The sequence below is a fragment of the Sus scrofa genome, chromosome 7 (assembly GCF_000003025.6).
Source record: "Sus scrofa isolate TJ Tabasco breed Duroc chromosome 7, Sscrofa11.1, whole genome shotgun sequence".
Taxonomy (NCBI): Eukaryota; Metazoa; Chordata; class Mammalia; order Artiodactyla; family Suidae; genus Sus; species Sus scrofa.
Genome location: NC_010449.5, coordinates 33,808,984 through 33,832,537, shown reverse-complemented (window position 1 = coordinate 33,832,537; position 23,554 = coordinate 33,808,984). Strand labels below are relative to the sequence as shown.

At 41.9% G+C, this 23,554-nt stretch overlaps 1 protein-coding gene across 5 annotated transcripts in view; it reads left to right on the top strand.

Annotated features, from left to right (window-relative positions):
* Positions 1 to 23,554, top strand: part of BTBD9 (BTB domain containing 9) — a 399,597-nt gene that overhangs the window by 290,136 nt on the left and 85,907 nt on the right. For 4 of the 5 annotated variants that reach the window (XM_021098099.1, XM_021098100.1, XM_021098101.1 and 1 more), the window contains exon 8: positions 5,978 to 6,169. In XM_021098099.1, the coding sequence (XP_020953758.1) occupies positions 5,978 to 6,169 (192 nt within the window). 5 annotated transcript variants of the gene reach the window in all.

Genomic DNA, 23,554 nt, shown 5'->3' with positions numbered 1-23,554 from the left:
AGCCATAAAAAACAAATGAAATTATACCATTTGTGACAACATGCATGCAACTAGAGATTATCATACTAAATGAAGTAAGTCGGAAAGAGAAAGACAAACACCATATTATCACTTACATGTGGAATCTAAAATGTGGCACAAACGAACCTATCTACAAAGCAGAAACAGACTCATGGACATGGAGAACAGACTTTTGACTGCCAAGGGGGAAAGGGAAAGAGTGGCATGGACTGGGAGTTTGGGGTTAGTATATGTAAACTGTTACATTTAGAATGGATAAGCAATGAGGTCCTACTCTATGTAGCACAGGGAACTATATCCAATCTCCTGATAGACCATAATGGAAAATAATATTTAAAAGAATGTATGTATGACTTCACTGTATAATAGAAATTGGCACAATATTGCAAATCAGCTATAATTTTTAAAAATATAGTAATTTTAAGAAATTACCCATAATGCTTCACAAAGTGGTAAAGAGGGAAAAAAATGAAAGGAAGGTTAATAAATATAGAGAATAGAATTAAAAGTTCCAACAGAGGTCTGATGGGAATTCTAGAAGAAAAAAACAGAAAATGAGGGACAATCAATACTCACAGAAATAAGAGTTAAAATGTTCCAGACTTGATAAAAGCTGTAAATGCTTATATTCAGTCCTGAGCAGAACATATTTAATCTATGTCTAGGTAGAGCATAGTAAACTTGCAAAATCCCAAAACAAAAAATAAAACTTTAAAATTAACTGTAGAGGAAAAATTTGCTAAAAGAGGGATAGCAGACTATAACAGGTATAACAGTAGAAGCCAGAAGACTATGGAATAATATCTTCAAAGTGCTGAAGAAAAACAGCTTTTCACTTAGAGTTCTATTTTTTAGGAGTGGTGGCACAATACACTTTCAAACAAAGACTTGCTGATTACTAATGGACGTGTCTTAGAAGGAAGTTGAACCAAGAAGAAAGGAGGTTATAAAAAAAAGTAAAGGTTGGAGTTCCCGACTGGCTCAGTGGTTAACAAATCTGACTAGGAACCATGAGGTTGTGGGTTCAATCCCTGGCCTTACTCAGTGGGTTAAGGATCTGGCGTCCGTGAGCTGTGGTGTAGGTCGCAGATGCGGCTCGGATCCTGAGTTGCTGTGGCTGTGGCATAGACCAGCAGCTACAGCTGTGATTCAACCCCTAGCCTGGGAAACTCCATATGCCACGGGAGCGGCCCTAGAAAAGGCAAAAAGACCAAAAAAAAAAAAAAAAAAAAAAAAGTTAATAAATTGTGAATGTGGGTAAGTTTTGACTATATGAAATAATAATAATAATGACTGATTTAGAGAGTATAGATCAAGGTAGAACTAAAATGTTAGGTAAGAATAACAAGCTGAGGGTGGGTGATTTGTATGAAAAAGTATTAAGATCTTTTATACTGCCAAGGAGAGGCGAATAGGTGATATTTAATTTTAGGCATGGCTAAGTCTGGTATACATGTCTAAAATTTTGCAAAGAATAGAAATAGAATATATCATTTCCGAACTAAATCAATAGAGATAGCTGCTGGGGAAAAATAAAGGAAATTCAGTCCAGTAGAAAACAGGAACAGAGTAGAAGGAGAGGTGGAAGAACAAACAAAAAAAAACCTGGTGACTAGAAAGTAAAAGTGAGTTAACATACATCAGTAATAACACTTAGTACAAGTGATGTAAATCCACCAGTTAAAACACAAAGGACACTGAATTTTCCAAAAATCTAGTTAAATGTTATTTACAAGAGACTTGAAAAATAGAACAGTCATTTTAAGGAAATAGTAGCCAAAATAAAGGTGCTGTTTTTATTCGACATCAGACAATGTAGATTTTAGGGCAAAGGCATTATTAGGGGTAAAGAATGATACTACATAATGACAAAAGGTTAAAATCCACCAGTAAGATGTAATTCTAAAGTGCTATACGTGAAATGACATGGTCTCAAAACATATAAAGCAAAAATTGATGGAATTATAAGGAGAAATTGTCAGATCTACAATCATAGAAATTTAATTAGACCTCTCCCACTAATTAGCACATAAGTGATTTGATTTCAACACAGTAAGTTTTATAGTAGATATATGTATAACTAGACATTTCCCAAATTAGAGAGTACACATTATCTTCAGACACTTGTAAAAAAAAATTTTTTTTTTTTTTTTAGGGCCTCACCCGTGGCATATGGAAGTTCCCAGGCTAGGGATTGAATCAGAGCTGCAGCTGCAGGCCTACACCACAGCCACAGCAACATGGGATCCAAGCTGCATCTGTGACCTACACCACAGCTCACAGCAACGCTGGATCCTTGAGCCACTGAGCAAGGCCAGGGATCGAACCCATGTCCTCATGGATACTTGTTGGGTTGTTACCACTGAACCACAATGGGAACTGCCACACTTTTTTATTTACATTATAATGTAATTAAAAATCAGTAACAAAAGAATAACTTGAAAAGTTAAAAACATACCTAAGAATAATTTATGGATCAAAGAAAAATCACAGTGGAAATTAGAGAATATTTAGATGGAGTCAACTTTTAAAACACTTTATATCAGACAGACCCAAATGGAGGGACATTCTACGTAATACTTGACCAATAGTCTTCAAAACACTGTATGTCAAAATTTAAAGATAAAGAGAGATATGAGGTAAAATATTAGCTTTAAACACATTTATTAGAAAAGAAGAAAAAATGAATTAAGCATTTGCTTCAAATATTTAGAAAAAATAGACTAAATCCAAAGGTATAGAAGGAGAAATAATGAAAGAGCATAATTTAGTGAAGTAGGAAATAGAGTCAGCAAAGTCAAAAATTGGTTTCTTGAAAACATTAATAAAGTCAATAAACATGTATAGGGCTGACCAAAAAAGAAAGAAAAGTACAGATGAAAATATTTGGAATGATTTTTAAAAAAAGCATAAAAATTTTTATGCCAGTACATGAAAGGTTAAACAAAAAAATTCCTCAAAAGGCCAAAAATATCTAGGTAATTTTGAAAAAAGAGGGGAAAGGAGAGGGAGGAGAGGTATTCACTTTATCAGAGTTTGAGATACTGTAAATTATAGTAATTAAAACAGCATGGAGGGCAACGCAGAGGGCACTTCCATTGAGGTCGCAACTGTGAGTAACGGTGGGCAATGTGAAAAATACAATATTAAATTAAAAAAAAAAAAACAGCACGGTATAGGCACAAGGCTGGGCAAATCAGGGAAACAGCACAGATCTTAAAAACAAATGCAGATACACCTGAAAACTTTATATGTGATTAAAGTAACATGAACTAGTGGGGGAAAGGATGGACTCTTCATTAAATGATGCTGGGGAAATTGGCTAACTATAGGAATAAAAGATGAAACTAGATCTGTATTTCATAGCATACCAAAAATAAGTCCTAAGTAGATTAAAGACTCAAATGTGAAAAGCAAAATTTGAGAACTTTTAGAAGAAAATGTATGGGAAGGTATCTTTATAAATTTGGGTTAGGAAAGAGTTTATAAGAAAAGGAAAGCACAAATCATAAAGGAAAAGATTAAATATTTCAACTCAGTACATTAACCAAGAAAGGACTGGCATCCTGCCAAGGAGGTAACTCGTAGCCTTGAGTGTAATCCCACTTCTGTGTGTGTGTGTTGTGTGTGTGTGTGAATACATGCATATATATTTTATATATTCCTTGAAGAAACTCTTACCTGGGTATACAAGAAGACACCTTTGTTTGTAATCACAAAGAAAACAGTGGTAACAATCTAAATGTCCCTTTGGTATATTTACACATTGAAATATTTTATATACTTTACACAAATGAACGAGATTTATCTGCCTTGAATGTTTCTTCCTCCTTGTTTAATGTTTATGGCAGACGTTAATATTGCTGATCAGATATTTCCTTTCTTCCCCTTGGTACACAGCGAGGTTGCCCTCTCCCATCCCCTTTAAAGTTGAGTAAGGCCATGTGACTTGCCTTAGACAACAGAATGTGAGCAAGGTGACTTGTGTTGCTTTGGGGGAAGTTTTAAGAGCTGATACCCAGTTCACTCTCTTCTCACTGCTGCTGTGGTTGGAAAAGCACATACCAATACAAAGCCTCTGTCACTAGGTTCCCTGAATGATGTGATGCTTAGAGCCACGTTGCATCATTGAATGGATAGAGTGGATGAGAAATAAATGTATGCTCTTCAAGCATCTGGGAATGGATGCTGTCTCCTACTGCAGCCCAAGATAGCTACAGTGTGATCTTATGTCTCAGCTCAGTTTTCTGTGCAAATTGAGTTCTCTCTTCCAAATCGCAGAATACTTGCCCTTTTCTGTGTGAGAGAGGTACCTTGAATTAGCCTCTAAATATAAACCTTTATCTCTTCTCCTTTCAGAGCCATGGGAGGTGTTTCTCTAAGCCCCTTCTCTGCCAGGAAACTGTCCTTACGGGTTATTTCACCAGTGTTTTTGCTTGATACTTAGGAGTTGAGCTTCATAATTAAGGGATTCCTGGCCAGAAACTCTGTCCTCTTTGCCTTCCTCTGTCTGTCCTTTCCTGTCTTCCTTATCTGTGGGAGGCTGTCCTCCTCTGCAGAGAGCAAAGCAAGCAGTGACAGTACATGAGATGAGGGCCCAAGCACAGGCACGCCCAGGTTTGGAAAGTAAATGCATTGCTTAGAAGGTACATGGAAGACTATTTGTTCCACATTATTATAAAGTTGGAAATGTTTTTGCACAATGGCAGTTCTGCTCACCCTCTCTCTTCCCATATCATGTAATATTATACTGAGAAGGACAGTATAACTCTAAGAAAAGTTGTATTTTTTTCAATCTATTTTAAAAGTATGTAAAGTAAGCTGCAAATCTTGAATGTAAGAAGCAATGGTTAATTGTAGATTTGAGTTAAATAACTTAAATGTCTGAAGAAAACCCTAGCACCAGTAAACGCACACAAAGTCCATGGAACTTAAATGGCCCTCACCTTTTATCATTCTCTTCTTAGTGTTCAGAGAATCTCCATCATTTCTGGACAGCTATCATTTTGAGGAAACAGTAGCCTTTTATAAATGAACAGGTTGATGTGGACTTGAAGTATATAGAGAGATTCAGAATCAAAACAGAGCTGGTGTTTCAAAATCCAGCACTTCCTGAACAAGGAGATGAGTATATGTGTTAAAATGCTCAGAATGGTAAACAAACAAAAAAGGAAATGCATCATGGCTGAGGGCAGCTGTATATTCTGAAAAGGGATTAGTACCATGTCCTAGTTAGTTTTCCTTCTTTCTGCATTGTAAAATACTGAATCTATATATATGTTTCTTTAAATAGATTTACTAAGTTTATTAAGTGTAATATGTACAATGTAAAGAATACTGATAAAACAAGTGTCTGCGTACCTGTCGCCTAGCTTGATACTAAAACAAGATCAGTAGTTTGAAAGGCCCTCCCAAGATTTCATCCCCCTCTTTCCCAGACAAATGATCCTGAATTTTGTGTAATAATTCCCTGGATTTCCTAATTAGCTTTACATTTATATATGCATCCCTAAACAAAATATAGTTTTAGTTTTGCCTTTTTAACAAACTTTGTATAAATGAATGCAGATACTGTTTTCCTGTGCCTTGCTTTTTTCACTTAGCGTTGTTTTTTGATTTCATCCATTTGTATACAGTTATAGTTCATTAATCTTAGTTACTGTGTGGTTTCCTGATGTAGTAATATTTTGCAATGTATTTATCCTCTCTTATTTTATGGGGTATCATGTTTCTTTATAATAAAATTCTTTAGGGTTAATTGCTACACGTGGTTTGGTTTGTTTCAACCTTTTTTAAAAGCTATTTGGTGTGGAAAATGTGTTCATATCTTGAGATAATCAAGATGCTCTGATTGCTGTTTTATCATTGGTAGTAATTAACTTTGTTCATAGCACACTGTTATGATATATGCGAGCGACTTCTTTATCTTATGCTGAATCTTGTGTTGGATTCACAGTTCCCATGGAGAATGTTGCGACAATTGCTGATTGTGCCAGTGTGATTGAAGGGGTCAGTCGGAGCCGAAATGCCTTGCTGAACGGGGACACCAAGAACTACGATTGGGATTCTGGCTACACGTGTCATCAGCTAGGAAGTGGTGCAATTGTGGTTCAGCTGGCACAGCCATACATGATCGGATCAATACGGTAAGAAGATCCCTTTTCATTGCCACTTTTAAAGGGGAAGACACGTGCACATTGTGCTTTGGAACGTTGATGATGCCAGTAACTTCAGTGAAGATACCCTTCTTTTCTTTTTGCTGTAAATATTGAGAGCAAGGGATGGAAAGGAAGAGGCAAAGATACGTAAGTTGCTTGGTCGGATTTTCTGGTGGGAGATGAACCTAAATTAGACTTGTGGAGGGAGAGGACGAGGCTTCTCCATGGACATGGCTTACCTCCCGCACAAGCTCGGTTTGTGCTGGTTAGGTACTTAGAGGATAATGTCAGAAGAGGTTACAGAGAATTGAAAATCATTTTCAGGGAGTTCCCGTCATGGCACAGTGGTTAACGAATCCGATTAGGAACCATGAGGTTGCAGGTTCGATCCCTGCCCTTGCTCAGCGGGTTAACGATACTGGCGTTGCCGTGAGCTGTGGTGTAGGTCGCAGACACAGCTTGGATCCCACATTGCTGTGGCTCTGGCCTAGACCGGTGGCTACAGCTCCGATTAGACCCCTAGCCTGGGAACCTCCATATGCCGCAGGAGCGCCCAAGAAATGGCAAAAAGACAAAAAAAAAAAAAAAAAAAGAAGAAAATCATTTTCACTTTTAATAAATGACCAAACAGATCTGAATATGAGACCCGATTCTAAAAGATCTTTTTAATAATCTTCATGTCCGGTTTTTTGGTGGTTTTCATTTTGATTTGTTTTTGCTTTAACTCAGTGTTGCTTGATTTGTAGGCTCATATAATTTTAAAATGTAAGTCTGGTATCCCCAGAGGATATACTTTAGGTCAAGAGAGCCATCTGGGTCTTGAATAGGCTGCCCTCCCCCCTTTTAAAGTTCTAAGAAGGTCTCTGAAAAACTAACGTTGTATGTGTATGTGTGTTTGTATTAGACTTTTTAACAGAAGATATTTTACGTCATCTCTCAGCCTGCTCGAGGTAGAGGCATTGGTGAGACGTGACTGCCTTCCCCCGATCCTGTTCCACCACACCTGCTTTATGGTTTCCTGTTCTCATTTTAAAGTTAGTATGTGTAAAGAAAGAAATAGCACAAAAAATAAGGTGGTAGGATTGTAATGGGCACGGGTTTATTGATGTTTAGGCTAATAACCACAGAGGTTAATGCCACTTGTCGGCTCCCCGGGCGCCCTGACAAGCGATGGCTGGATGTCTTGGAGAACTCAGACTGTGGATTTCTTCATTTACATTGTCAGTCTCTTTTCATAAAGGCCACATACAGGCCGAGTACCACGGGCAACAAATCACAGCTAAAGAAGCCTTGAATTCCTACTGCGGGCCAGACAACTCACTTTGTGCTCTGGAAGCGGGAGGGGACAAGCCACCATCAGTCTGGACAAGCCACCAGTGCAAATAAACTTCCATCAGATAGCAAACACCCCCCTCCTTCCCTTTTCTCAGCCTCACACATTAGCTAAACTAATACCAAGCCATCTATTTAATAAGTCACTGTAGACTCTTTGTCATAAATGGGGTGAAACCTATCTGAATATTTCCCATTACAATCTTTTCCTCTTTACCTTGAAAATCTGGAAAACAGTGTCCTTCTCTTGTCTTATAGTCTCCACAGTTTCTTGAAGATTACCAATCGTGTCTCTGAGATTACATCTGCAATTGCTTTCAGTAGGCTTGGTGTGTAACTCATCTGAACAGGAGGCTTGAAATCATTTAAATTGACTAGATACTCGTTTTCTTTCACTTCACCTATTTGGGGCTTCAGTTTTCTCTTTATTATGTTTGTTCTGCCATTTCTAATTTGAAGACCAGTCTTCATGCCAATGAAGATGGAAGCAAACTGGCAGGTTAGCAGCTCTGCCCACTCTCTTTTAATGTTCCCTGTATTCTGTCTGCTTACCTGGCACTCCACCCCCCCCCAACAATGTTTCATGTGCATCTCAAACCAATATGTCAGAAATGGAATTCCATGATCCTCCCCTTTCCCAGCTCAAGTTGCCTCACACTGTGGCTTCCTCGTGTCATTCAGTGGTACTGCCTGTCCATGGAGCCAAAACATGAGAATCTTCCCAAATGCCTTCCTTTCCCTCACCTCCCCAGCTGGTCAGCTGTCAATACCAGCGCCCACACATCACACAGATTCTTCCTCTCCTCCCGTCCCTACTGCCCTCATCGTAGTCACAGCTTTGTAGTTTCTCTTCTCTGCCTGACTCTTCCTTCTCTACCTGCAACCATCTCCCACAGTTTTCCCACAAATCCAATGTGATCATGCCCCTTCCTAAGAGGATTCATGGCTACCATTTACCTTCCAGAGAAAGTTCAGACAGAGGCCTTAAGAACCTCTGAGTTGCTTCTGTCTCTAAGCCTTCGCTCCTGCCTCTCCCTGACCCCTCCTCACACTGTCTCAGCCTCTCCAGCTACTTACAGCTGTGCTCGTGCATCACCTCCTCCCCCCAGCCCCGTGCCTTCAGCTCTTTGAATGTGCTGTTCTCATTGCATGTGTCTCTCACTACCTTCTCAGCACCCCTTTCTACCTGGCTCTTATAGCCCCTTCAAGACTTCACTCCTTGGGGAATGCTTCCATAGTCTTCCGTCACCTCCTAGGCTGGTTTAGACCTCCGTGTTCAGTGATTCCAAATGTTCTGTATGTAATTCCTGCCAGAGCATCTGTCATGCTTGTATCCTAATTGTTTACTTGCTGCCTCCCCTCGGCCTTACCTGACACATAAAGCCTGTGGCAACTCAGAATAAGTGTCCCTTGACAGACTGAATGTGCAGATGAGGTAGTCTATCAAGCTAGAAAGGGTAATCATAGCAGGTGTAGTAAGATCTAGAATTTTAGATCCAGCAGGGACCTCATGAGGTCGTTGCCAAGGTGACATCCCAGAGAGACAAACAGGCTTTTTATGTGCCAAGGCTACCTTGGCCTCTAGCTCTACTCAAAGAATCAGAGATGTTGTATCTGACTCCAGAAAAAGGTGCCACTGGAGCTTAAGAGAGACAAGAGAGAACAGTGCCCATTTGGTTTTCTTCAAATGTGGAATGAAAATGGTTCTCCCAAACAATTTCTCTCTTCCTGACTCAGAGGGGCACGATGAGCATGAATACAACCAAAGGCAGAATTGTGTGCTTGACACAGTGTGAAGCCTCCAGCTTCCTTACCCTCAGCTATTGCTTTTGCAGTGGGAAAATCCATGCAATTGAAGCCCCCTGTAACTGGCTGAGCACTCAAAGAGACACGTCTCTACAAAACTAACATTATGTTGTCAGGAACTGCATTTGCCTCTTCTGTGACATTATCAAGAAGAAAGGGAGAGGGATTTCATAGCCGCCAATGCCCATGGATGATGTTGGGTATCTTGGCAGAGCATGGTTAGCAGCAGCTGATGTGGCCAGATAGATGTTTATTGATAGGAAGCTAGATCAGTGGCACCTCTTCATGGGGATGGGTAATTGACAGATGGCAAGTCGATTAGTCAGTGGCATTTGACCCACGGCTTCTATTGCTTGTGGTGGCTGACTTGCTTTCCTAGTCACCGTGTGCGAAGAAGCCCAGTGATTCTGAATCAACACCTAGAAGGAGAGCATTGCAGAGCTGAGTGACTGACATCTTCTCAACCTCAGCAGGAGTAGAGCCGGCGGTCCTGGAACCGCTTCCTGAAGGGCCCAATCACACGGTGCGCTGACTTCTAAAATTCAGGTTTCTTTGGAGATGGTGAACACAGAGGTGAAGTTCTCAAATGTGAGTTGTCTTGTCCACATCATTCTTTATTCCTAAGAGAGGCCAGAAGTATTTTGTGGATAAGATTTCTTTTGTCTGTTTTCATCCACATAAACAATTTCTTCCTTTCCTGAGTGTTTGCCCTGTAGCTGGGAGAGCAGGCAGGGCTGCTTTCTTGACAGGCAGTGCCCACCACTCACCACAGTCAGCGGGAGCCTAATCCTGCTAGTGTGTCTGGTACCAGTACGTACTCTTGTGGATCCTAGATAGGTTGACCTTGAAATTTGAACTATCTCCCCTTCCCCTGTTTTCTTTCATTCACTCAACAGACATTTATTGAGCCTTTGACTGTGTGCCTTGCACTGTTCTGAGCACTGGGAATACAGCACTGAAGGCAGAAAACAGACATCAGTGCTCTCCTAGAACTGACATTCTTGGTGGGGGGCGGGGGGCAGGACGGATAAGCAGTGAACAACACCGTGTGTCAAATGGCAGACATTTCAGAGGTTGAGCCGTCAGGAAGGAGGCCTGGGGGCTGGAGACAGCGCAGTTTTAGATGGGGTGGTTGAACCTGAAGGGTGGGAAGAGCAAGCCGTTTGGGAACCTGGGGACCCAGCCTCCCAGGCAGGGTGCTGGGCCCTGGGGCGGGCACTTGTTGCTGGAGCAGCGCGGAGGCCAGTGAAGCAGGAGTGGAGTGAGGGAGGGGAGAGCAAGAGGCAGGGCCGAGGAGGGAACTTGCAGAGGTGGCAGCCCGGAGACTTGCCGTTTCTGTCTTCCGTCACCAGCTCCCACGGCCACGCCACCCACCACCACAAAGCCATCCCCAGTGTCTCATTAGCACCGGCAGAGGGGAGTTTTCTTTGCTGAGGAAAAGGAGGGCAGAGCAGGGAGGCCGTGGTGCCTTTAGAAGCCACCTTCTTTGTCCTGACCTGCCTTCCTCCAGCTGGCTCCCAGAAAAGAAACAGCAGGAGGCGTCCCAGCCTTTGCAGTTTACTGGGAACTTTCTCCCCATCTTCAGTGTTTCTTACTCTTTCCCGAGAGCCAGAGCAGGCGGTCTAACGGGGAAACAGAGGAGTCTGTCTTTGTTGTTGCTAGGTTTACAGGCACAGCTAAAGTTACTCATTTTATTCGGGAGAAAAAGAGAGAAATTGCCTGGAATGTGCCTTAAAAGTGGTTAACTGAGTAGTAATTATATCATTTTCATGCCATTTAAAAAGCATTAAAATTTAAATAACAGGAAATCTTCAGAGGCCTGACCACATAAAAAGACCAGGGTAGAGTCATAATGACTAACCAAATCTACCTAATGTCTTAGTTTATAGTCCCTCTGTCGCCTTAGTTTAAGACTTATTATCTTTTTCCTTGCTAATCATGATATCCTTTTAAGTGTTTTCAGGTTAGTATGAGAAATTACATATGCTGTGCATTAAGCATGCCTATCGCCCCATCTTTTTCAGCTAATAAATGACAGCACTTTGTTGAAGCCCTAATTATAAGAAAGTCAATTAAATTAACAATTCTTACATTAGCTTGAAAATGATGGTTTTGTAATTGATATGTGCAATACTGTAAGTAAAATACCCATAATGCTTTAACTAACCTAATTGTGAGTAAGTAGACTGTTGAAGATGAAACAGCACAGGGAGATGCAGCTAAATAAACCCATGGTCTCCCTGGGTGTTATGAGGATTAAGGAGTTAATGACACAAAAATATTTTGAGTTCCTCAGTTGGAAAATGTTATATGAATGTAATATGCTAGGACAAAATGGATGGAGCCCAAAATATGTTCTTGGAGGGCATCATAATCTCTTTAGTTTGTAGGGATGAGGTGGTTTGTTTTTTTTTTTTTACAGTAGGGGAAAAAAAAAAAAAAACCTCAATAAGTCCACCAGTTATAAAAATTAATTTGGCCCAGGTTTTTTTTTTTTTGTGTGGTCTTTTTAGGGTCACACTCATGGCATATGGAGGTTTCCAGGCTAGTGATTGTATCGAGCTATAGCTGCTGGCCTACACCACAGCCATAGCAACGCCAGATCCGAGCTGCATCTGCGACCTATACCACAGCTCACAGCAACACCAGATCCTTAACCCACTGAGTGAGGCCAAGGATCGAACCTGCATCCTCATGGATGCTAGTCACATTCGTTTCCACTGAGCCTCAGCAGGAACTCCTGGCCCAGATTTTTTGAACCACCAATCAGTTTATGTCTTACAGTTATTAAGCTTAGACGAAACAAAGCAATAGCAAGTTGATCCTTTTTAAAAAAAAAAAAAACAGACATTGGAGTTCTGGTCATGGCTCAGTGATTAACACACCAACTAGTATCCATGAGGACAAGAGTTCGATCCCTGGCCTTGTTCAGTGGGTTAAAGATCTGGCAATGCCATGAGCTGTGGTGTAGGTTGCAGGCATGGCTTGGATCCCACATTGCTGTGGCTGTGGCATAGGCCGGCAGCTACAACTCTGACTGGACCCCTAGCCTGGGAGCCTCCATATGCCGCGGGTGTGGCCCTAAAAAGACAGAAGACAAAATAATAAATGAATACATACATGCATGCATACATACATGCATACATATGTAATTAGATATGACACGGTGGTCCTTATTCATCCCAGTGTATTTTTCCTTCTCTGAGCTGTTAAGCCCATGCCCAGCTCAGCTGCCCTTTCACTGTTCTATGGCAGCAACCATTCTAGATTATTTATTCAGTTTGTAAAATACTGAGACCCCCTTTTAACGGCTGTTTTTCCTTCTTCCCACCATTGACCACCCTGCCAACCTATTGCTCACCCACTTCCCTGCCAAAGGGCAGATGCAGAAAAGAAAAAGGAGAGGAATCACAAACCATTCAATTTTGTGTCCTGTTTAATAGCCCCAAAGGTAGGCTCAGTCCTTAGGGTGGGGAGAGGAATTGAAGCTAATGACCCGAATGGTATTTTGTAATTACTGGAGTATTTTCTGCCCTCAAGTTCTCACAGGATCACAGATCATCTGGACTTGAAGATAGTGACTATAGTACTGAGACGGACTTGGGTCTTTGCAGCGACTTCCAAGGGCCTAGTACAGTACTCTGTGCTGTGAGTACTCAATAAACACTCATTGACTGAGCTGACAACATAGTGCGTTAGTGCAACTAAAGGGAGTTCTATCTATCACCTAAATTGGTCATCATATTTGCTCAGTGTGTCTGATCTCCGTGTCTGTGAGGAAACTGCTAAAGATCTGGCGTCTCTGGCAGATGACTAAGACGAAGCCCTGGTGTTGGGCGTCGACGTGAGCGCAGGTCCAGACACTCGCCTTGCGCTTCCTCCTGCTTCCCCTGTACCCTGTCTGAGTGCTGCATGGGCAGGTGGGCATGTATCTATGTTAGGGCAGCCTCCTTTGCACCTAGAGAGCTGAAAATTTCCTTTTTATCATCCAAAGAATACAACAAACATCGAAAATATGACTCCTCTGGCTTAGATTAAGATTACCTATAATTCTAGTCAAAACTGGAAAGATATCTTATAAAATTTGCTTCGTATCTGTCATACTGAGCATCGTCTGTCACAGCCCCGAACCAAGGAATTTTTCCTTGTCTCACTGATCCATGATTTATTTACCAAGCGTTGTTTCTCCCACAGCCTATCTACATCACGCTAAAGTCTTCTCTTTTCACCCCCAAACCTCAAAACTCTGGTTCCCAGAAAAATTGTTGGATAAAAAATTATATGTTTGGCTCCCAGTAGATGCTAGAGTCTGAACTGTGTGAACACTAAGGGGACTGGAAATACTTGAGCCTAGAAACAGCAGAGTTTGAGAGAATGATAAACATGGCCCATCCAGTCTCATTCTCAAGGTATTTCAAGACCAGAAAGTATTGCTGTGAACTAAGTTGCTTGCTAAAAATATAGGAGTGGGGAGTTCGCTGGTGGCCTAGTGGGTTAAGGATCTGGCATTGTCACTTCTGTGGCATGGGTTCAGTCTCTGGACCAGGAACTTCTGCATGCCTTGTGTGGCCAAAAAAAAAAAAAAAAAAAAAAAAAAACTACCAAAAAACAGGAGAGGGCCTAGAATTCAGTTGTTCTTTTGAAAAACAGGAAAGGGTAAATACTGTCCCCCCTCCCCGAAAAGTATGTGTTTGATTTACCTCACACCTCAACTGTTTCTCTCTCTTGAGCAATTAGAGAACTTAACAACTAGTCATGGTAAAATACAGTGGAATACGTGAAGAGAAAAATCCTTTCAGTTTTCACAGATTAAGCCATCAAGAAGACATTTCTACAGAGGGTATCAGTCCCATTTGACCCAACATTTCATGCATGAATGTATGTTTATCCAAAATTATTATTTGAGACCCCTCTAAGCAAATTTGCCAGTAGTTCTTAAATTATTTTAAAAAGTGGGGTAAGTCATCTTAGAAGGTCAAATGAATGAGAAGCATCAACCTACTCACTTTGGCACATGTTTTACTTACACAGTGCTTCCCCCCCGCCCCCCCAGGGTTGGCCACACAGGGTCACAGAATTGTGACCGTTTTCATGAAGGCTAACAGAAGCGTTGGACCTTCAGCAGACTGACCGAAATTTCTACAAATTTAATACATCAAATTGCTTGGATCTATCTATCTTTTGAGTTTAAGTAAATGAAGCTATTCTGAAATCTGCTAAAGGGTCACAGTCATTTAAGAAATTACTCCTTGAATTAATCAAAAACGGAAATCTATCTTTGAAAACTTTCTGTCCTCAGGTATTAAGTCAGAGTTCTTTTTCCCCAGAAGCCCAAATTTGTCACCTTGTTAAGATGCTCTTGGTGCATGTTGGTAGCTCCTGGTGTCACTGTACATCTCCCCCCACCCCCACTGCCCCCGTTAAGCTTAGCCTTTGTACCCTGGCACCCACAGAGGCACTTGACCAAAACATTCCTGTGTCTCTAGTCAGCACAGACAGAAACACTGAGACCAGAAAAGCTCTTCCACCTCCTCTTCTTGCCCCGTGCACTTCTACTCATCTCCATTCTGCCTCCTTCTCTTAGGAACAGTGATGGTGGTGACAGACTGGTCAGTACCCCTCAAGGACTCCTTTCAGCAACTTTGCTGGACACTCATGGCCTTAGCTCCCGCTGCAGAGTCTTTTTTTTTCCCCCTGCTGTGTTGCCTCTTTCAATAGTGTATCAGATTGAGCATAAAGAGTATTGGTTACATAGTTAAATGCAGAGTGTGCTTTTCCTTGTGCCCAGGTTTTCTTCCTGTGTGCCCTTAGGGTCTAATGGTAAGGGTCCTCTTTCTTCCTTTTACCTAATGTCTGAAACCGTGTCCCTCAATGGTTAGGACATTGCCAGCCTTTCCACCTTATCCTTTTACTGTAACCGAACACCAGTCGAGGCTGTTTAGATTTTCCATAGGATTTAATGGCCTTTTTAGTTGCCATTTCTTTTAGTACCTCTGGAGTTTGAGCTGCTTCAAATGCTGCTTCAAATGCTGTCTCCATTTAAGATTTAAAGAGACTACAGTATAACTTAAGTTCAGTCTCTTTCTCTCCACCATGAGCAGCGGGATACAACAACTACTGCTAAAGATTCCAGTTTGTTTTACAGTCCTACAGAGCCTCTTAAGAGTACCTTCTGGTTCAACCCACCCTAATTTCCTAAGGATGTAAATTGCAGAAACTTTCATTAACTGTTGTGGCTAAGGTTTGACAACATATATTTTTATTACTCACCCTCCTTTGCTCCAAAGGGAGCTTGCATTTGGCTGCAAATAACAGAAAAAAAACCTGATTAAGAAAGACTGTTAAAAATTTGTTTTGGAGTTTCTGTTGTAGCTCAGCAGTAACAACCCCAACTAGTATCCATGAGGACGCTGGTTGGATCCCTGGGCTTGCTCAGAGGGTTAAGGATCCTGCGTTGCCGTGACCTGTGATGTATGTAGGTTGTAGACACGGCTCAGATCCCGTGTTGCTGTGGCTGTGGTGTAGGCCGGTAGCTGCAGCTCCATTTCAACCCCCCAGTCTGGGAACCTCCATATACTGTGGCCCTAAAAAGACCCCCCCCAAATTTTTTAAAATTATTTTGGTTTCTTCTTGCTTTTGTTTGTTTGTTTTAGTCTCACATAACAAAAAGTCTGTGGGTAGATGGCTACTAGTATGAGTTCTACAATTCAGTGAACTTTTTGGTTTTCCTGGTCTTTTCCGCATCTGTTTTTGTCTCGGCGAAACAACACACCTGCTACAGCTTTAACTATCACGTCTCCATTTAGGCAGGAAGGAGGGGAAGGGAAAAGAGCCCTGCCAGCCACTTCTGTCCCTTTATATGAGGTAAAGCCAAAGCTTTGTTTGAAGCCCCACCTAGCTGCCTTCCTCGTGGTCCTTAGGAGCTCTGTGCCACGCGGCGGCCCCAGCACGGCTGGCAAAGATGTCGAGGGGCACGGTGAGGAGCTGGCACATCCAGTCAGCAGCCCTGCCACCGACCCCTTCCTCTGGCTTGATATTTCGCATCTACTCTGGGATTTTTATAAATCTCCATGTTTCATGTGTTTCATTTATTTAAAAAAGAAAACAACTTTAAAACAGCTTCACTGAGATATAATTCGTATACTGAACAATTTACCCATTTAAAGTGTATAATTCAGTAGGGGCTTTTTTCCATTTGTTTTTTTTTAAATGCCCACAGCTTCTGGGTGTATCTCAAACAATAAATATAATAATTGTATTTTTATTATTCTCAACTTCAAAAATGTTCTGTAAAAGCCTATGTCTGCTTACTGTGTCTGTTTTAAAACGAGAAGCCTTACTGATTATATATGTTGGGTTTCTTATTCATAAAATTTACTTCTTGAAAAAAAGCTAAATTTCTGTTGCAGACTCTTACGTAGCATTTAGTTTGCTGTGACTGGTCTCATGCTTTCCCAGCACAGTGATAGTGGATGTACCTGATAAAATTTGGGAGGCACGCAAGATCCCAAGGGCCCTGTGATTAATCAGAAGGAGTATAAATTGTATTTGGTGTAGTTTCACTCTAATTAAGTATTTCCGAATTTTTGTTAAAGTCGGGTGTCTATGTGGAACCTATTAACCAGACATATTTGATTTAACCAAAATACCTGTTTGCCTAACCAGGTTATAGGGACTTGACTTTTCTTCTGTGCATATAAAACTTTAATATCAGAAACTTTGCGGAGTTCCCGTCGTGGCGCGGTGGTTAACGAATCCGACTAGGAACCATGAGGTTGCGGGTTCGGTCCCTGCCCTTGCTCAGTGGGTTAACGATCCGGCGTTGCCGTGAGCTGTGGTGTAGGTTGCAGACGCGGCTTGGATCCCGCGTGGCTGTGGCTCTGGCGTAGGCTGGTGGCTGCAGCTCTGATTCAACCCCTAGCCTGGGAACCTCCATATGCCGCGGGAGCGGCCCAAGAAATAGCAACAACAACAACAAAAAAGACAAAAGACAAAAAAAAAAAAAAAAAAAAAAGAAACTTTGCTACATATCCATGTAGTAATGATGGATTGTAATGGTGGATTAGCCGAGTCAGAAGTCTTGCTAGAAATAACATTTTCAGTGTTTAAGACCTGGAGTTAAAACACTCATGCCCATCGGCCCTAGAATAACAAGACCTCTGACTTTCCAAGGGGATCTCGGGCAATAACTCTCCTACCACCCCTAGTCTTTTCCTCCTAAATTCTTGGAATGTGGTGTTTTTAGGATTACAGTGAATGTTACTGGTTTGGGGAACTTTTGAAACAAGAGGTAACAGTAAGTGGGAGGATGATGGTAACAAAACCACAATTCTAGATCTTGGGAGAAAAAATGAAAATACCCTCTGCTTTTCCTCCCATTTATTTGTGGCTTCCCCTATCCCCATGTCACTCCTCCCCAACACAGTGCTCGTGGTCACAGCATGTAGTTCCTTTCCAGGGGAGATGCTGGTCACATGGTGACTTTGCAGGAGTGAGAGTGAGCCACAGGTCAGTGGAATCGCTTCTGTGCCTCTTGTCTTCCACTGGGCCCTACGAGACATGGGCAGGACCATCTCTGCTAGAAAGAGGCCCTGTCTTCCCTCTATGTTCCTACCTCTCCCCACCTCTCTCTTCTTTCTTGTGTTCTCACAACAAGCAGACCCAGTCTTTCCTCTCCTTGGGCATTTTACTCCTTCTTCTATCTTTGAAAGTAGCCAGGGTAAGGTTGCTGCTCAGGGCCCGGCAGCAGGGGACCGTGAGCTCTCCTGTACCTACTCTGTTGTGGTGGTACTAGAATGTGAATTGGGTTGATCCTTCCTTAAGCTGTGGTGAGAAGAACCAAGAGTAAGTTTTGGGTGTGGAAGAAGGGCAGAACCAGCCTCTGGCTTGCTTTGGTTGAAGCTGTTCAGGTAAACCAACTTTTTTTTTTTCACCATCAACAGTTTATTCTACCTAAAAACAGCATTTTGTGCTTGCAGTTAAATAGAGTGGAATGAGTGCTCTTGTACATTCCTCACTGAGGGATTAGGTCGGGCTGCCGGCGTCTCCCCACCCCTGAGCAGGCAGGACCCCTATTCCCTGTGGCTGTCTTTGATGTTGGCATCCATGCACTCTCTCAGTGCCTGAGGTGCAAGCTCTGCCTTCCCAGGACCCCAGCCTGGGCAGGGTGACCTTGGAAAGACACTGTGCACATTGGAGCATCAGCCAAACTGGCCCCACCCATGGTCACCTCCACGTCTTACGCCTTTTGCATTAGTGTTTTGGGCCCAAAACTCTACTGGCAGTAAAGTGTCCCTTTGCTTCCCACTTGCTGAAACTTTCCTTGATATGTCCTTATCTCAGGAACCTTGTGGGAAGTTGTAGTCTAAAATAATAGATCTTGTTCCTAAGCTCTTGTCAATTTTTTCTTGATATCTAACCTTCTGTATACTTTTTCCCTGAGATTTAAAATAATAATAAAGCATCTGTAATCAAATAATGTCTCTATTAGGAAGTTCATAATAGTCCTATTTGAAATAGATAAAGCATTATTTATAGAGAATTATAAATAATGTCTTGTTGATAATACCATTCTTGGAAGAATAGATAAATTGCTTTGTCATGATTGAGGTCATTATAGTGAGATTTTAGCTGTATATTTTAGACTCAGAGAAAAAGTAGAGAATTCATGGAGATTATTTGGAATGATTTGGGAGGAACATGCCAATAGAGTCATCCATTCAAAATTGGTTTCATTAAGGATTCCAAATGAGTAGTTTTGTTAAAACACTAAGCACTATAAGGTTTTTATAGTTCTGTGGTTGTAAACTGCCCTGGTCAGTTATCTTCGAAGATGCTTTTTATAATCACAGAAGACAGCCCTGGAGAGATAATGAGGGCATAGCATCTTACAAATCTGTTTTATCCCGGTGACCAATAAAAAACCCTGCCTGCATAATTGGTATGGTTTAGTCTAAGGTGTCATCTTCCTCTGTAACGGATGCATTAGGATTTTACTGCTGTCATATTAACTCTCTTATCAAGGACTATGTAACTTGTGTGTGTGTGTTGTTTATTGACCTTAAACATCTCTCTAACTTCTTCACCTTACCCTACTGTTCCCGCGCTGTTTAGTAGAGCTCTGGAGGGTGGTGATCAGTGACTGTTCCGTTTGCACATATCTTCCATTTGAGAATGTAACTCCTAGGCACTTCATCAGTTCAGGAAATAGGGTTTGGGAATGGAAGGTTTCCCTTTTTATTTGGACTTTTTCTCCCCTCCCTCCCTCCATCCTTCCTTCCCTCTCATTTCTTTTCTTGTTCTTTTACTCTTAGCAGAAATACCAGAAATTTGGAGTGAAAGCCAAGCCAAGAATTGTCAGTACAGTTGTCACAGTAACAGCGATGGGATTAGGACTATAGCAGAATCTAAAAAGTCCATGTGGAATTTGCTGCATAAAAATCTATTGAAACATTTTTGACAGAAGAAAGGGATTTTAGACATGTCTGGGCCTAAGTTCAGCCTTAAACTATACCTTTATTTTTTACCTTGGTGCCATTACTCTTTACTGCTGAATAAGAAGAGCTTTAGTTTTCTGTCTTTTCCTGGCATTGGCCAACTGTTTCCATAAAGGGACAGATAGCCGTGTTAGACCTTGTATGCTATAATGTCTGTCACAACTGCTCAGCTCTGGCAGGAGGGCAAGGCTGTATTCCAATAAAACTCTATTTGCAAAAAGAGGCAACCACAGGCCAAAGTTTACCAATGTTCTGTCTAATCAGCTCCTTTCCTTACTAACAGCTCTGGTCCATATAGGTGAAAGTGAACAATTAGGGAAGTCATTTGTTTTCCATAGTTTTAAAAAAAATGAATAATAATAATTGTAAGCCTGTCATTAAAAGATATGAATGTTAGGAGTTCCCCCTGTGGCACAACAGATCATCTTTAGAGCACTAGACACAGGTTCGATCCCCAGTCCAGCACAGTGGCTTAAGGATCCGGCATTGCCACAGTTGTGGCATAGGTCACAACTGCGGCTTGGATCTGATCTCTGGCCTGGTAATTCCATATGCCACGGGGCAGCCAAAAATAGGAAAAAAAAAAAAAAGATATGAACATTATTATCAGCTTAATTTGGAGTCAGGATACATGTCATGACCCAGTGGTTTTTCCTCTTATGTTTCACACGGGGTAAGCCTTGAGGCTGCCCAATAGGAAGTGTGGCACATGAGGCTTTGGCCCCAAATCTGACCTTAGTAGAGCAGTTCTGCTTATAATTGTTATGGATATTGAGGTTCTTCTAAGATGTTGTTTGGAAAAGGAGTTTTGCTACTAAAGAATATTTTTGAAAATATTGGTTGGCATTTTTTTTGCATTTAGTAAACACCTTTTTATGATGGATTCTTTATAAGAAGTTCCAAAGGATTTGCCATGTGTTACTTTGTAATTAAAAGAGAAAAAGACTTAAAAAGGAACTGCAGATCATCCAAATTAGAATCTATCTCCCTTTCCTCCCTGATCCTCACACTCCATTTAACAGGTTATAAATCTGAGAGGGTAACGTTGTAAGATAGAGGCAGAATTGGGACTCTGGTCCTGTCTGGCGCCACTGCTACTAGTTATACCATATTGTCCTTGTGTCCATCCGAGGCTGAAGGAGTTAGTGGAGCCCCTTGTGGTCCAAATAGGCTAAGGAGATAACTTGATCCAGAATGTCATTGAAGCTACACCATTTTCTTCTTTCTTGCTCGTATTCATTCTTCCACTGACCTGCCAGGAGCCCCCAAGCTCCTGAATGACCCAAGCTACTAGGGCACACACTGTGCTTACACAGAGCTGCAGCACAGCTCCAGCACCAGCTCCTTGGAAGTTATCCCGGGGAAGTCTCCCAGCCCCCTGACACTTTAAACCTTGATTGTCTGAAGAGTGTGAGTTTTGACAGCTTCATGTATGACTCAGACAGGCTGCCTCAGCCAAGTCCCCTTCTGCCCCTCAATACGGATCTCAGTGTTGACTCGTGGGGATTCCGTGCCAGAGTGGAGGATCCCAAGAAGTCCCTGCTCTCCCCACCTTGGGCATGATTCCTTCCCTGGTTTGTGACATTCTTAATCTTCTCTGCCTATACCTTTCTGAATGTGAGTCAGGAGAGTGATATAGAGGTGTGTGGGTGTGTATGCACACATGCACGCTGCATTGGGTGCCTGCATGGTACCAGAACTGTCTTCTCAGGATGCCTGTGTAGGTCCTTTCAGCCAAACAAGAAGAAAGTAAAAAGGGGTCCACAGATAAGGCCATGGGACGCCGGCGAGATGAATGTTTGTTCTTCTTGATGAGGCAGCATAAGCCAGATGAACAAAAGAAACAAAGCAAAAGTTTAATTCACAGAGTACAGGCTTCTTGTGAAGCCTCATGCTGTGCTTGAGTCAGAGTGGCAGGGTCTAGCTGCAGCAGGGCCTCAGACAGAGAGAAGTGATTTACTCATCGCTGCCTCCTTCACTCAGATTTCCTCTTTTCAGCCATCCAGTGTCCATCACCAGAAAGCCCAGTTTCTGTACAGGCATTTACCCTGGTAGCTTGCCCGGAATACATTTTCAAGGATTAGTGTACATGGCATGGAGAAGGGCCCCTGAGCCCAGCACACTCTGGTGAATATTCATGTCGGCACCTGGGAGGGTTATTTCTAAAAAGGCAGCTCGTGCAGAATACATTCTGAAGAGGGAGTATTTTTTTCTCTTGTCTGAGGATCCTTCAACCAAACAAACATGGTAGGGAGGGAAGGCGTTCTGCAATCCTGGTGAGTATTGATGAGACAGAAACTGTACCCTCACATCTTCCGCAGCAGTGGGAGAACCACGGCCCCTCCCCATTCAGAGCTTTTGCCTGGCCTCCCACCCTGGGTGGGGGGTGGGGTGGGGGAGCATAGGTGATTCTCCCACCCCCCCAAATGGCAACTGCCTGTTTAGCCTTTGGTCCTATTTCCCACACCAGTTTGATTTCATTATGGCTGTTTAGCAGTTAGAAAAGTTAGAGTTATTAATGTTCAGTTGAAAACGTTTGAATTAAAACTTATGATCGCAGCTTTGAAGACCTGGATCAAGAAAACTGTGCTGAGTGGCCAGTGATCAAAAGAATCCCATTGAAAAACATAATTAGCCATTTTTCCCTCTAGCCGTTACAAAAAAAGTTACATAAAATCTCACTTTTTTTCCCTGCTTTTTTCCATTCTTCAAAAGATTTATCACACAGTTACATATTAAGTTGATTAATTATCTTTTGTTTATGAGTACTTATCATAGTTAGGATTCTCACTTTTACAAATTTGTGAAGATGTTATCATTGTTTTTCTCATTAATGCTGTCTTTATTTTAATGGTAAGTCATGTACCACATGGAGGATTATGATTTCTCAAATACCTCAGACTTCAAACAGAATAACCTACTTACTCTGTTTAAATTGCATAGCACTTGCAACTTATTTATTTATTTATTTTAATTTTTATTTTTCTGTTTTAGAGAGCAGTTGTTTTCACGTGAAAGCCTTTACAGAATCTCATGATGCAAGTTCTTACAGAGGGGACTTACAGGGAGAGAATTTAAAGGCCAGGTCAGTGTGAGGGAGAGCGCAGGCAAGCATTTCACTGTACTGAGACCTAACGGAGTAAACAGGAGACTTGGCAACAGGCGGCACCTCAGAGAGGGCTCAAAGGAGGAGGGAGCCAGCCTGGTGGTCCTGCTCAAGGAGCACGAGGGTCTGGATTGGGTGGCGAGTGTTTTAAAATCATTTTCGTCAAGAGCCGAGGACTTTGTAGATTGAAGCTGGAGCGAAGGTTGGAACCCAGATCTGATTTGGGTGAAAAGGTCAGAATGATAAGAAAGAGAGAGAGCTGTGGGAAGGCAATACCAGCAGTGTTCAGAGAGACCAGAGGGGAGATTTGGTGGGAACAAAAATGAAGAGATTACATGACTGAATAGGAAGAGTTTTGCCTTGTAGTTCATCCCTGCTGGAATGTTCTCTCCCTGTAATAATATTCGGAGTCCGAGCCTTCCCACCTTGTTTCGCCCTTCCTTTCTCTGCCTTTATCACCAGGTTGAGAGAATACAAAGGTCTGCCTGTAGCTAAATTGTGAGTTCTCCCACAGACACAGATGCCTGTGAAAACCCGACCCAAGGGACTGAAAAGGAGCCGTGGAGCTTATTAAATTTCTCTTTGGCTCCGCTTCTTCGGGCTTTGCCGGCTGTGTGCCTGTGGGCACGTATTAG